Source organism: Salvelinus namaycush, chromosome 14, assembly GCF_016432855.1.
Source record: "Salvelinus namaycush isolate Seneca chromosome 14, SaNama_1.0, whole genome shotgun sequence".
In the NCBI taxonomy this organism is placed as follows: Eukaryota; Metazoa; Chordata; class Actinopteri; order Salmoniformes; family Salmonidae; genus Salvelinus; species Salvelinus namaycush.
The window spans coordinates 11107201-11121352 of NC_052320.1; the positions used below are offsets into that span (position 1 = coordinate 11107201).

Sequence of the window (14152 nt, forward strand, 5' to 3'; positions counted from 1 at the left end):
AAGTAATTAACACAATTGTAGCCTACTGTCATTCACTGCAGACATAGACGTATCGGTCATACAGTCTCCTCCCACATGCTGAGATACTGCTGTCATGAAGCAAATGCATCTGAGTTTTTTTATTTAGAAGGATTTCTAATTCCAGAAGAGTGCACGGGCAGTATGATTGTCTAGGGTAGAATTGTGAGGTTAATTTGACCTTTTTTTTTCACCCTCCAGCCAGCTAGAGCAGTTTTCCCCTGAGAACAACAGAGATGGCCATCGCTCCGTTCAGTCGCAGACAGTGGGCCTCCCACTCCGTCAGAGTCACAGCTAAGGAGTTGTCCATAGTTGGCACCAGAGGCAAGAACAACGCCATTGCTGAGCGCTTCTCCAAGTAAGTTTCTCACTCTCTCCCATTTACCCTTACTGTGACTGTTACTCACTTCCTAACATCTTATTATCTTCTCTTCTCAATCAATGACTCTTCACATTTAAACTCACCCAGATGTATCTATTCTCTCTCTATTATACATACCCCTGTATCAAGGTAGAAACAAACATACTTCTGACCACTGATGGCTTTTCCATCCTAGTATGCACTGCTGCCTGAAACCTTAGTAATAGATCACCATTCACTGCCACTCTTTGTCTTGTCCTCTCCTCACCTGTCCTGTCCTCTCCTCACCTGTCCTGTCCCCTCCTGTCCTGTCCTCTCCTCACCTGTCCTGTCCCCTCCTGTCCTGTCTGTGCTTGCTGGATCAGTACAAGATAAGAACATTAAATGGCTTGAAACTGTATTTGATAACATTGCTGATTTCTACTAGCCTTAGTGCCAGTCTGCTTGTGCTATCATGCCAACTCATTGTCTCTCATTGTCATTGAGAGGCAAGAGGACAAATGGATCATGGACCAGGCTAGATTTTTACCAGTTTGTCTAGCCAATTGTAGAAACAGCACTGACTATTACATGTCTGAGATTGGATTTGTCCCCCCTTCATACCTCTCTACAGTTTGACATTTGTCTTCCCTTCCAGCTGTTGCTATTCTGTGTAGAATGTTTATCCATAACATCGCCACAAACCTGTTATTCCAGTTTCACTGATGTCGACAGTTCTTATTTTAAATAGTCAAAATAAGTCAACTGAGATGAACTTCCTGTGAAATGTCTTTTATTCCCCCAAATTACCATCCAGCGTCTTAGTAGGCCATTTTATTGACAAACGTCCCTTTTGTGATTTTATAATTGGTACATGGTCAGGGTCATTGACATGCATAGTTTCATATTTTTGATATTCTGAGAAGGTTTTAGTGTTTGACCACTAGGAGACAGCGTTGATCCATGTTTGTGTATAATTGGAATTAGAAGAGATCCCCACAAACGCCCAACTAGTTTTAGTTCTAGAGGCTAAAACAGGGCTGTAAACGGCACTACCTCATGATGCAGGCCTGTGCTCACAACCCCATCTATCCTCTTCCTAGATACCAACTGGCTGCAGAGGAGGGCAACTCGGAGAGGAAGAAAGCAGTAAGTATCCAGTCAGGGTTGGAAAGTGCAAATATCTAACAAAGCTATTTCTCTCTCTCTCACATGTACTTACTCATCCTCACTCACACTCTCTCTCTCTGAGACACACACACACACACACACACACACACACACACACACACACACACACACACACACATGGATGTCAACATGCTGCAGTTGGAGGCTAGACTAGAAAAGCCTTAATCCTTATATTGAGACTTTAATCTTAAGGTAGATAATACCTCCACTGTCGTTTCACATCGCTGCTCTTGTTCCTGGGTGGTCACTCACTTCACGGGCATGAAGGAAGACAATGTAATGCCTGATCCCACCTTGCCGATACATCCACTCTTCCTGGGTGGTCAGTTGGCTCGGCCCGGGAATTGCACTTGAGGGGATATAAACAGACGGCAGGGACTTTTTTTTCTTCTTCATTAAGCGACTTTTTCAATCCCAGGTAGGTGTCTGGCATAGGTAGACCATCAGTTGGTGTACTGCATTGAAAGCAGTGCTAGAAGTGGATTGAAATAGGTGCTGGCACTCATTTTGGGTGACAGTACTGTTTACATATATATTTAGGTGGGGAAGTGCTGCAATAATTTGAAGCCTATATTCTATAAGAGGTGCGGGTGCTCAAGCAGTAGAACATTTTAAGTGCCAGTATTTATAACCAGTGGGGGGAGGGGACAACTGAACTGTGTACATGGAAAATGCAAAGACTCAGTTTGCGTCTGGGACTCCTCAGTATGATGTTGGGGTTTACACCTGGGTTGTGGTGTAGAACTAGCTGTTGTCACTGTTAGCAGAGGCTCACGGTATTTTCAAAGAATGTAAAATTAGGTAAATTCTTCACAGTTTGGGGAGAGGCATGCCGAAGGTCTCCTGCTTTCTCTTTTCCTGGATTGTTCCCTTTCCTTCAACTGACCCTGACAATGGTGCCCTCTTGGTGAAACGTAAATAACATGTTAGCATAATACAGTTGGATTATCAATCAACATAAGTCACATTTATCAGCATTCCTCACTGTCAAGGCTCCTTTTTCTCTTGCTCCCCCTTCCACTCTGTTTCTATCTCTCTCTCTCTCTCCTGGTGTAGGGGGGTGGGCTAGCTCCATCTTTACTAAAGGCTTTTATCATTTCCACCTGGCAGACACACAGCCAACTGGCCTCCAGGTTACCAGGCTTTCACACAGCCAACTGGATATCATCAATAAGGGATCATAGCTTTCACCTGGTCAGTCTGTCATGGAAAGAGCAGGTGAATCCAGGTGAAAGATATGATCCCTTATTGATGTCTCTTGTTAAATCCACTTCAATCAGTGTAGATAAAGGGAAGGAGACAGGTTAAAGAAGGATTTTTAAGCCTTGAGACAATTGAGACATGGATTGTGCGTGCCATTCAGAGGGTTAATGGTCAAGACAAAATATTTAAGTCCCTTTGAACAGGGTATGGTAGTAGGTGCCAGGCGCATCGGTTTGAGTGTGTCAAGAACTGCACAGCTGCTGGGTTTTTCACACTAAGCAGTTTCCCATGTGTATCAAGAATGTCCACCACCCAAAGGATATCCAGCCTACTTGACACAACTGTGGGAAGCATTGGAGTCAACATGGGCCGGGTGCGCAACTCAATATTAAGGTGTTCATAATGTTTGGTATACTCAGTATACATATTGCAGTTCTTATAATATGTCATCAATTCATACAAATTTGTAAGAGCTTAATTCCGTACTGCGTATTTAAATGGCTGTAAATCGTTATTTCAGCGTCACTTATCTTATTTTCATGGTTATGTCAACACAGGACAATGCTTCAGTTGTTTACTTGAAAGACAGCATTGAGATATTTTTAATGAGTAGGCCTATCTTGTGTTAAACATCCCTTAAATTGTTCTAGTCATAATCCTAGTCATTTGATGAGCATGAGAAACTGTAGTCAGCTGTTTGGGTTAGCTAGGGAGAGGTCTTGTTGTTGGAAAGATGCTAGTCCAGTTGAATGCTAGTCCAGTTGAATGCTAGTCCAGTTGAATGCTAACTGTAGCTTTATTAGAACGCGGTTGGAGACTCTTACTCTTGTATCCTGAAACTATTGATGTGACTGGTATCGTTTTTTTTGTCCAATTACACATTGGTCTCTATCTTATCTCCTTCACATGCTGCTTATATTGCTACCCTCATTGCCCTTCTGGGTTGAATTCCACAGTGTTTCTATTCTATGATTCTATTCTTCGATTCTATTAGGCACACACTGTACAAACTGTACACCCTTTTGATTTATGCCATTGCTATGTTTCTGCTAGTCAGACTGTATGAACAGGTTGAGGAGTAGCCCTGGTGAATATAATGGATATCTTAATAAACTAAACTTTCTCTTTACGTCCTCCTCGAGGCTGCAGATCCGTTGCCCCCAACTCTCAGCAGTGGCAACCTGAGTGTGTTGAAGAAGTGGTGGGAGCAGCCTGTCCAGTCCTCAGCCACGTCCTGCGCCCCGCTACCCCACACCACCCACACTCGCTGCTTACTCCCCTTAAACCCTAAAGCCAAGCATCAGATCCAGCCTCAGGCCACTCAGGCCCAGCCACCTCTCTCACCAGACCCCAACACCAGCCCCACAGCCGCTGAGGACCAGGCAGGACCAGGCATGGAGAGAGAACTGCAGCAGAGAGACCCAGAGAGGCAGGAGGCAGTAGCAGAAGTACCTTGTGTCCCCAGTGAGAAGCCCAACATGCCCCTCAACAACCTCAAGATGATGTTCGAGAAAGGAGAGAACCAGCAGATCAAAGTAAGTCCAAAGTCACTGATTACAAACTAGCATGTTTTTACAAAAACATTTTTACAGGATATTTTTTTTTCGTATAACATATTCAGAGACACCTTTTTTACTCTTTACATTACTTGACTTGACTTTACATTACATTATATTTCAAATCTTCCGTCACATAAATAGTGAGAATGGCTATTGGCTGAATGGAAACACTTTTCTATTGTTTAGGTATTAGGAGAGTGTTGTTGTGTGGATCAGGTGGTGTGATTACACATGCTGCTCTGATGGTGACTTAGACGATGGGTTTGCTAAAGAAAAGCCCCATGTGTTTTGATCTGAGGTCAGAGGACTGCCTGAAGCTGAAGTATTGTGGTTCATAAGACAACTAGTCTGTGTGTCCTCATTGTTCCTGTTCTAGAATGGAAGGTGTCGTGTTCTCCAGGGGCAGAGTCCTCCTGGGGTTAGTCATGCTGCCTGTCACATGCACTGCTATGACTGTTCTCATCTCACTACAGAACACTCCTGGAGATAGGCTAGCTATGAACATGTCCTCAGGCAGATCAAAGGGGTTCTTCAAAACACCCACTGTCCTATCCTCCTCATGCTCCCTCTGGGGTTAACAGCCGTGTTGATATAACGGCAACATGGAACCATTTTCTAAATGCACTGTAAACCTTTGGTACTTTAGTATATTTTAGCAATTATACTGAACAAAAATATAAATGCTTTTTATATTTGACTGAGTTACAGTTCATTTAAGGAAATCGGTCAATTTAAATAAATTCATTAGGCCCTAATCTATGGATTTCACATGACTGGGAATACAGATATGCATCTACTGGTCACAGATACCTTAAAAAAAAAGTTCATCAGGCTGTTGATTGTGGAATGTTGTCCCACTCCTCTTCAGAGGCTGTGGGAAGTTGCTTGATACACGTTGATCCAGAGCATCCCAAATATTGTCTGGTGAGTATTCAGGCCATGGAAGAACCATGACATTTTCATCTTCCAGGAATTATGTACAGATCCTTGCGACATGGGGGAGTGCATTATCATGCTGAAATGTGAGGTGATGGCGGCGGATGAATGGCACGACAATTGGTCTCAGGATCTCGCTACGGTGTCTCTGTGTATTCAAACTGCCATGGATTAAAATGTAATTGCGTTTGTTGTCCATAGCTTATACCTGCCCCTACCATAACCACACCGCCACCACGGGGTGCTCTGTTCACAATGTTGACATCAGCAACCGCTGGCCCGCACAACGCCATACACGTGGGTCTGCGGTTGTGAGGCCAGTTGGACGTACTGCCAAATTCTTTAAAACAATGTTGGAGGTGGCTTATTGTGGAGAAATTAACGTTCAATCCTCTGGCAAAAGCTCTGGTGGACATTCCTGCAGCCAGCATGCTAATTGCACGCTCCCTCAACTTGAGACATCTGTTGCATTGTGTTGTGGGACAAAACTTCACATTTTAGTGGCCCTTTATTGTCCCCAGCACAAGGTGCACCTGTGTAATGATCATGCTGTTTAATCAGCTTCTTGATATGCCACACCTGTCAGGTGGATGGATTATCTTGGCAAAGGAGAAATGCTCACTAACAGGGACGTGCAGAAATTTGAGAGAAATAAGCTTTGTGCGAATGGAACATTTCTGGGATCTTTTATTTCAGCTCATGAAATATGGGATCAACACTTTTTACATGTTGCGTTTTTGTTCAGTTTCGATGAGCTCATTTAAAAGCAAAGGACATTTTTCACCCTTTCTACTCTAGAGTCTAGACTAACAGTTTTTATTTTGTTTGTTTTCCCTGGCTTGTACAAATGTTAGGTATTGAATGTGAAAGGCCAGACTTTCAATGTAACTTTCCTATGAGGTAGAGTTTTAGTTGACCATTGATCAAGATTCAGACTTAAAAGCCAGTGCTGTGGGTTAACTAGCTTACTACTCGGTCTTTGAAGATGGACGCCCGCCTGGACATCAGATCAGAGGAGTGTTTTTGTAGCGGCTTAACAAGTTGCCTCACCTGCCACGCCCCAGCTGGCTGAACCTTCCTCCATTTCTTAAGCACATGAGCAGCTCTTTCTTGTTCTCTCAGCTGACAGCCAGGAAGTGACCTAGGCTGCCCCTTCCCTCGACCCACAACCAGCCCTGTGCCTGGCCTGCTCCCTGACCTGTAGCTCAGCCCCTGCCCCTCTCCACGAGAGGTGGTGATGTCATGGGGCAGGCATGCACATTACTGCAGTAGAGAAGAAACTGAGCTTCCTCTGATAACAATCCCTCCCTGGCTTATCAAAGCAAGGCCTTCTCCTTCTGCCCCTCCTTCTCTCTTCTCCTGCTCCTCTCGCTGGAGGAGACGGCCATGAGGGAGAGGCACTGGGAAATTAATTGACCCAACTTCACCCCCCCGGTCACCCCCCTCCCTCCTTTCCAGCCCCACTTCCCCCCCCCCCCCCATATGCCCCCCTCTCTGCTTCTCTCTCTCTCTCTTTCTCTCTCTGTGTGACTGTGACGAGGCAGAAAGGAAGGACGAAGGAGAGGCACCAGTCCAGTGGAGCCACAGTGTAATGAACAGAATCGAGTTAGCTGCTGTTGATGTTCCAAGCTCCTCCAGGACAGACATGAGCGCTTAACTCCTTTCCTCTTCCTTGTGTTCCACTCTGCTTCTCCCTGTAGCTCCTAGCGTTGCTTTGCAAGAGGTAAATATGTTTTTTGTTCTTTGTTTGGTCTCAACCTTGGATCTCCATAAGCTCACTTGTATTGATGCGGCTCTGAAACAGTCTCCGCCTTGTATTTGAGGTTTGCTTTCTTTGCTAGTTTAATGTTTTTACTAGGTTCTAGCGCATTACGCTGTGAATTGAGTCCTTTGATGGGAGGGCTAGCCTTTACACCGACTGCACTATGGTTGGTGAATTATGGTTACTGTCAGTGAATCAAGGACTTTTTCATGTTTTTGTCAATGGTGGTTTTGGGCTATATATAGCCTAAAACTCACTGATTTTTGAATGGACCTTTTTTGTTATTACTCTGATGCCCAGCCAGCCAGCCGGCGGTATGATTCAGGGAGGAGCCTCGATTTGTCTCTGGGGGTTTTAATTGTCAGTGGGATTAGTGTCAGCTCTTTGTCTGTCTGGCTTGCTGATCAGTTCCTCTGAGCTCAGCTGCCTCCTGGCCTATTGTTTGTTTACAGCCTCCCCCATATTGTTGAGGCACCACCCGTGACCATGGTCTGGAGAGGGTATCGGCTGAGTCTTGGTTTGGTTTGGGAGGGGGCCCTCTGGCTGGGTTAGAGAGGGGTCTCTCCGCTTGGGGTCCGTCTGGGCCAGCTGGGGTCTGGCTCCCTCTAGAGCCTAGATTAATCCACTCTGGAGGATGGAGCAGCACGTTCAACCCCTTTCTGCCAATGCAGATCTAAAATCCAGACTGCCACAAATGCACAACGCTATAAAGACTTTTCCTTCGGAACAGCACTACTCTCTCCTCTTTGTATTTCAGGCTTTTATCCACCATTTGACCCCTCCTCCCATCCCCCACTGTCTGTCTGTGTATTATTAAGGCTGTGCCCATTGCAGTCCCAGCCTCACAGGGCTCTGTGACACCCTGTTGCTCCTCTAATCTCTGACACTGATCACACTCTGGCTAAAAGGCTCTGCGTGGTCAATCCAACGTCTGCAGTGACCGTACAGCATTTACTGCCATGCAGCCTCTGCAGAAGTCAGATCATTCATACTACTTGTGCTTCATGGAGCAGAGCTGTCGTGAAGGAAGTTGTCAAGGGCGTGAGTTTGCTTATACAGGACCTCCCGCCCCCACCTAATGTCAACCAATCATGTCAATGCGGAGATATACGGAGCCCTCTGCATTGTTACAAAATTTGGGAGGTGCACAGTGATGCGGTACAGTCTGAGGGAGGCAAGGCAGACACCCCTATCTGCCCCAGGCTCTGCCCCAGGCTCTATCTCACTGAGCTCATAAGGGGATTAGAGTATAGAGGGCTTGGAAGGAGAGGCAGACAGCCAAGAAGGGAGAGCTGGACAACAAGGCAGGCTGCTACTGGAACTGACTGACTCACTGACAGGCTGCCATACCTCTTCTCTTCTCCACTCCTGTTTTCCTCTTCTGTCAGAGCACAGGGCTCAGAACTGTCTGATGGATGGCCCTGGTTCTCTCCTACTGTGTGTTTATGCTAGCCTAGAGCTAAGTATGTGAGCATCATATGGTTCTGTATGCAAACCACGATGCAGGTGCTGCTGGCATTAGTCCGTATGTTCAGAGCCTGCTGAGTCTACAATGTAAAGGCTACCTAAATGGAATATGCTGTCCTGATAGCGTGGCTTGGCTCTGTGTTTCCAGGTGTCCAGAGCACCTGTGAGGATCGGAGGCATCACTGATAACATGGACCAGCTACTTGGAGGTACTATTACACTGAGGGGGACACACACGGAATGGGGCACCAGAGTTAAATCAAATGCATTCTTCTCCATGAGTATATTGTTTCACTAGGCCACACAGAACTACAGACAGACTAAAACATATGTACGTTGTTTCCTTCCTGTAGCTGTTTCAGTGGTATAGACTGTATGGAGAGGGCTGGGGCTCACTCCTTGTGCTATGATCAGCAGAATGCCCCAGTGATTACAGGAAGAATGATAGTTACAGGAAGACAGCTTTTTCTTTCCATTCCCCCGTGAACCTGTTCCCATCACAGCCTGAAAAACACCATGGTTACGTAATAAATAGTATGTTATTCCTTAATAGTGCACTACTTCTGAACAAAGCCTATGGGGCTGTAGTCAAAAGTAGTGCACTATATAGGTTGACATTTGGGATGCTCACCATGACCCACAGTCTGCATTGTGCTGAATCTATAGCCTGTACTTTCCTTTCTATAGCTTAAGCGCAAGGTGTTTATCTGTGCGTGTGTAACCTGCGCTTCTCTCCGTCTGTCTCCTAGATGCAGGGAGTATGGAGACCATGCCCCTGAGGGACAGGATGGCCATGTACCAGGCTGCTGTGTCTAAAACCGAGGCGTTATCTTCCTCAGTCAGCGTGAGTACCTGTCTTTTACACTGCCATGGAAGACTAACTACCATGTCTATGGTTGCACTTCTCAAATCTGACTGAACTTCAGCTCAAAGTAATAACTTCTGGACCACAGGAAGAATGGCTTCGGCAAAAGCATCATGGGGATCCGAATAAACCAAACCAAACTTCAGGCCCATCCCGGCCAGAACCTGTCATGTGCAGGTTACTTATCCCTACTGTAAAACAGGTCCCTGTCTTTCTCTCTCTGACAGAGTGATCAGTTGGACTCAGACCTCCTCTGCAGCAGCAAACAGAAGGAGAATGTACCTCCAGGCAGTGGGGACATGGTGAGAAACTGTGCTCTTTGTGTGTGTGTGTGTGTCTATCTGAAACATCCCTAAATCATCATCTCCTCTCCTCTCAGGGTTCGGACTCTGAGCCCAACAGTAGGAAAGCCTCTTCCACAGAGAGCAATGGTAACTATTTTGGTCCACCACTACATTTCACCAAATCTATATTCTTGTCCGTCATTTATGTCTCCTCCATTGAGTGTACGAAACATTAAGGACACCTGCTCTTTCCATGACATACACTGGCTAGGTGAATCCAGGCGAAAGCTTTGATCCCTTTTGATGTCCCTTGTTAAATCCACTTCAAACGGTATCATGGTTTCCAACAGGTTGGTTGTGACCTACCAGTAGCTCGCAGGCCACCTACCAGTAGCTCGCAGGCCACCTACCAGTAGCTCGCAGGCCACCTACCAGTAGCTCGCAGGCCACCTACCAGTAGCTCGCAGGCCACCTACCAGTAGCTCGCAGGCCACCTACCAGTAGCTCGCAGGCCACCTACCAGTAGCTCGCAGGCCACCTACCAGTAGCTCGCCAAGCAATTCTGAAAGTACATGCAATATTCACCTGTTCCACCACAAACTGTCATATAAATCTCTCAAGTATCAGGCACCGCAAGCTCCCAGCTACAAACGAATGCAACATTGACATTATCCCACCCCTGGTTAGCCATTATTGGCTTAAAAAGCCAAACCTAACACAATATCTGCCAATTAAGTTCCAGCAATATTGCCCCGTCTGTGTGGTGCTGGTGTTCATCACTCCATGTGTAGCCAGTAGCGATGGGTCGATCGCAAACGAATGGCTCTTCTTTTACTGAAGATGGTAATTTGTAGTACAGGAACAATATAATTTGAGCCTGATTCTGGTCCACATGCATTCAATTTGACCCCCCCCAAAAATTATGTTCAGGCAAAAATATATTTGAACTCACATTTCACGATCTGACAATGATATGTTTTAAGCTTTAAAATATCGTTTTTTTTTCTTCTTCATGGTTTTAGGTCCATTTCTAAGCATTACTGAACAGAGCCGTTTGGGATCCAGAGCCAAATGATCTGGCTCACAGAAAAGACTCGGAATGCCCATCACTAGTAGCCAGTTGATGTGATAACCGTCTTGTGGGTTAACAGAAATACTATCCCCAAAACCTTGTCAATTATGTTAATTGCAAAGTAGGCTTACCTGGCAGAAGTATATCATTAGTATCTATTTGCAAACTTTGCCATGAAATGAGCAGCAGTAGTACAGAACCATTGCTAGACCGGCATGTTAGACGGCACAGTAGATGCCAATTAAAGGGCCAGATGCGCAATTAAGTGTAGGTAAAGGGGAGGAGACAGGTTAAAGAAGGGTGTTAAGCCTTGAGACAATTGAGACATGGATTGTGTATGTGTGACATTGAGGGGGAATTGGAAAGACAAAAGTTTGAAGTGCCTTTGAACAGGTTATGGTAGGTGCCAGGCGCACCTGTTTGAGTGTGTCAAGAACTGCAACGCTGATGAGTTTCTCACGCTCAACAGTTTTCTGTGTTTCAAGAATGGTCCATCACCTAAAGGACATCCAGCCAACTTGACACAACTGTGGGAAGCATTGGCGTCAACGTAGGCAAGCTTCTAAGTGGAATGCTTTCGACACCTTGTAGAGTCCATGTCCCGACAAATTAAAGCTATTCTGAGGGGGTGGGCAGCTCAATATTAGGAAGGTGTTTCTAATGTTTGGGGTACTCTGTGTATTAGGTCAGTATATTCACAACAGCTCCCTCTGGTGTTGTTGCTGATATTAGTCTCATGTTACAGCAGGCTCCAGTATCGTCACCACCTCTGTATCCTCGACCCAGAACGACCAAGCTCAGCCAAAGAACCCCAGGGTGAGTTCAACAGTACCTTTTTTCTGCATTTTTCTCAGAGAAAACCATTCACGCTCCTAACTAACCTGCCTTGAATGCCTCTATGTTGTGTGTGCACAGAGCTTCTGCTTGCCTGCACAGGAGAGCTGTGTGTCGTGTCAGAAGACCGTCTACCCTCTGGAGAGACTGGTGGCCAACAAACAGGTCTACCACAACACCTGCTTCAGATGCTCCCACTGCAACACCAAACTCAGGTAAGTGGATTGGACAGATGCCATGCAGCAAGGAATTGTTTGTTTATTGTTTAAACATCTGTGAACCTCACTGTTAGTGGACCTTATATTGTTGTTAGGTCCACAGTCTTGTTCCTCTTGAGTTTTCAAGGATGAGGGTTTATGCTGCTTGATTATAAAAAGGATTGTCTTTCTCAATATGTGTTTTGTCTCCCTCTGCTGGACAGCCTGGGAACCTACGCCTCTCTGCACAGCCATGTCTATTGCAAGCCTCACTTCTGTCAGCTGTTCAAGGCCAAGGGCAACTATGACGAGGGCTTTGGCCTGCGCCCTCACAAGGAGCTGTGGGAGACCAAAGGAGAGAGTGGGGCTGGGGAGGAACAGCGGACCGAACAGACCACAGAGGTCACCTCCCTCTCCAAAGACAAGCTGAAGAAGTGTGCCTCTACCGGCACACTGTTGATCAGCCCAGCAGTAGAGGAGTCTCCACTGGCCAAGGTCAATGTGGTAACAGCCTCCCTAGAGACCCGTACCCAGATCTCCGCAGAGAAGGACAAGCCAGTAGAGACACGTCGGCTGAAGATTTCCTGGCCTCCCCGCACCGAAGGAGATGGAGAGGGGGGTAACATGGGGTCCAGCCCCACCTCAGACGGGAGCTCCGGTGGCAGACCATCCCGTGCCAAGTGGCCCCCAGAGGGTGACTCGGCCTTCCCCGACCAGAGCCCAGAGTCCACCGAACGCTCCACCCTCTGCAGGAGCTCCTCCCTCAAAGAGCGCAGCCAGCCCTTCTCATTGGCCAGCCCCTCCCATGCTCCTGCCCCTGCTGCCAGTCAGACAGCCAATCCTGAGCCAGAACAGCTGGAGAGGATGAGCTCATTGGAGGACAGGGAGCCTGAGCCGGCCTCCAGTCCTGAGGAACAGAGCATAGAGGTCCAGGAACAATCTGACAGCCTGTCACCTGACTACCACACACCTTCTGACGACAGCTATGTGGATGTCCAAACCAGCTCTGAGGAGGAGGGGAGAGAAGCACCTCTAAAAGAGAACCACCACGAATCACTAGAGTCAAAAGAAGAACCGGGAGCGAAGGAGGACTGGGATGATGAAGAACAAGAAGAGGAGAAGATGGAGGGAGAAGAAGATGGGGAAGGGTTACCTTCTCAAAACTGCCAGACTGCCTCGTCAGAGATCGTCACGCCCCCCTCGTCTCCGGAGGCGGATCCTAGACCCAAGACCAACCACATGTCTCAGGATGTGGGCTTCTGGGATGGCGAGGAGGCTGTGTCTGTAGAGGAGATGATTAAGAGGAACCGCTACTATGAGGAAGATGAGGACTGAAAGAGACTCTGGTTTATTAAGTCAGGAACATTATTAGACATAATCAACAGGCTGTTGACTGTAACTTCCGCCCCTCCTTTTTGTTTGAAATGTAGATTCTCTCTTCATTTCCCTTTAACCTAAGGGATGGTGTCTGACTGTGTTTAGTGTGATGTCAGTTTCTTTCTTTTCTACTACTACTCATTGTAATTTATCTATGTAAATTTTACCTTAGCTCTGGGTTTGTCCGGAAGATGGTACAAACCAAACAAATGTTGATAATATGAACTGAACCCAGTGAATGAGACACATTTTTGTCTGTATTTGAAAATACAGTAGTTTTATGAATGTTTTTAAGGTGGTATGTTTTATCAGAACAGCAGGATAGCTGTAAGGACTGGAAGGGTTTCCACCATATTATGTATTCTGCTGGTTATCATTGTTCAAATTTGAATAAAGAAATTGTTATACAAAATATTCAGTGACCTCTAGTCTCATTATACACATGTAGATCGAACAATGAAAATGGAAATAACCACCTTTTGATACATGTATTACAGTGCATGGGGAAAGTATTCAGACCCTATGACTTTTACCACATTTTGTTACGTTACAGCCTTATTCTAAACTGGATTAAATAGTTGCCCCCCCTCAATCCACACAATAACCCCTTTTTTTGTGCAAATGTGTATAAATTAAAAAGTGAAATATCACATTTACATAAGTATTTAGACCCTTTACTCAGTACATTGTTGAAGCACCTTTGGCAGCGATTACAGCATCGTCTTTGGTATGCGCTACAATACATCTCCCTCACTAACTTTAAGCATCAGCTATCTGAGCAGCTCACTGATTGCTGCAGCTGTAAACAGCCCATCCAACTACCTACCTCATCCCCATATTGTTTTTATTTACTTTTTTTGCTCTTTTGCACACCAGTATTTTTACTTGCTCATCTGCACATCTCATGCCAGTGTTAATTTGCTAAATTGTAATTACTTCGCTACTATGGCCTATTTATTGCCTAACATCTGTACTCAATTTGCACACACTGTATATATATATATATTTTTTTTTCTATTGTTATTGACTACTTTTTGTTTATTCCAT

At 45.8% G+C, this 14152-nt stretch overlaps 1 protein-coding gene across 1 annotated transcript; it reads left to right on the plus strand.

Moving 5' to 3' along the window:
- Window positions 1-254: 254 nt before the first annotated feature.
- On the plus strand, window positions 255-13063 carry LOC120059606 (LIM domain and actin-binding protein 1-like). Its single transcript, XM_039008735.1, has 10 exons — window positions 255-376; window positions 1462-1518; window positions 3924-4287; window positions 8625-8685; window positions 9226-9320; window positions 9569-9643; window positions 9721-9772; window positions 11443-11513; window positions 11613-11746; window positions 11953-13063. Exons 1-10 carry the CDS (start codon window positions 255-257, stop codon window positions 13061-13063), a joined length of 2142 nt encoding a protein of 713 aa, XP_038864663.1.
- The last annotated feature ends 1089 nt before the right edge of the window (window positions 13064-14152 follow it).

Bases quoted from the DNA above. Each gene is read 5' to 3' on its own strand.
- LOC120059606 (XM_039008735.1), top strand. From the start codon at position 255: ATGGCCATCGCTCCGTTCAGTCGCAGACAGTGGGCCTCCCACTCCGTC. The intron at 1,519-3,923 runs GTCAGGGTTGGA...CCCAACTCTCAG, and splicing joins AAGAAAGCAGTAAGTATCCA to CAGTGGCAACCTGAGTGTGT. The intron at 9,644-9,720 runs GTGAGAAACTGT...CTCTCCTCTCAG, and splicing joins CTCCAGGCAGTGGGGACATG to GGTTCGGACTCTGAGCCCAA.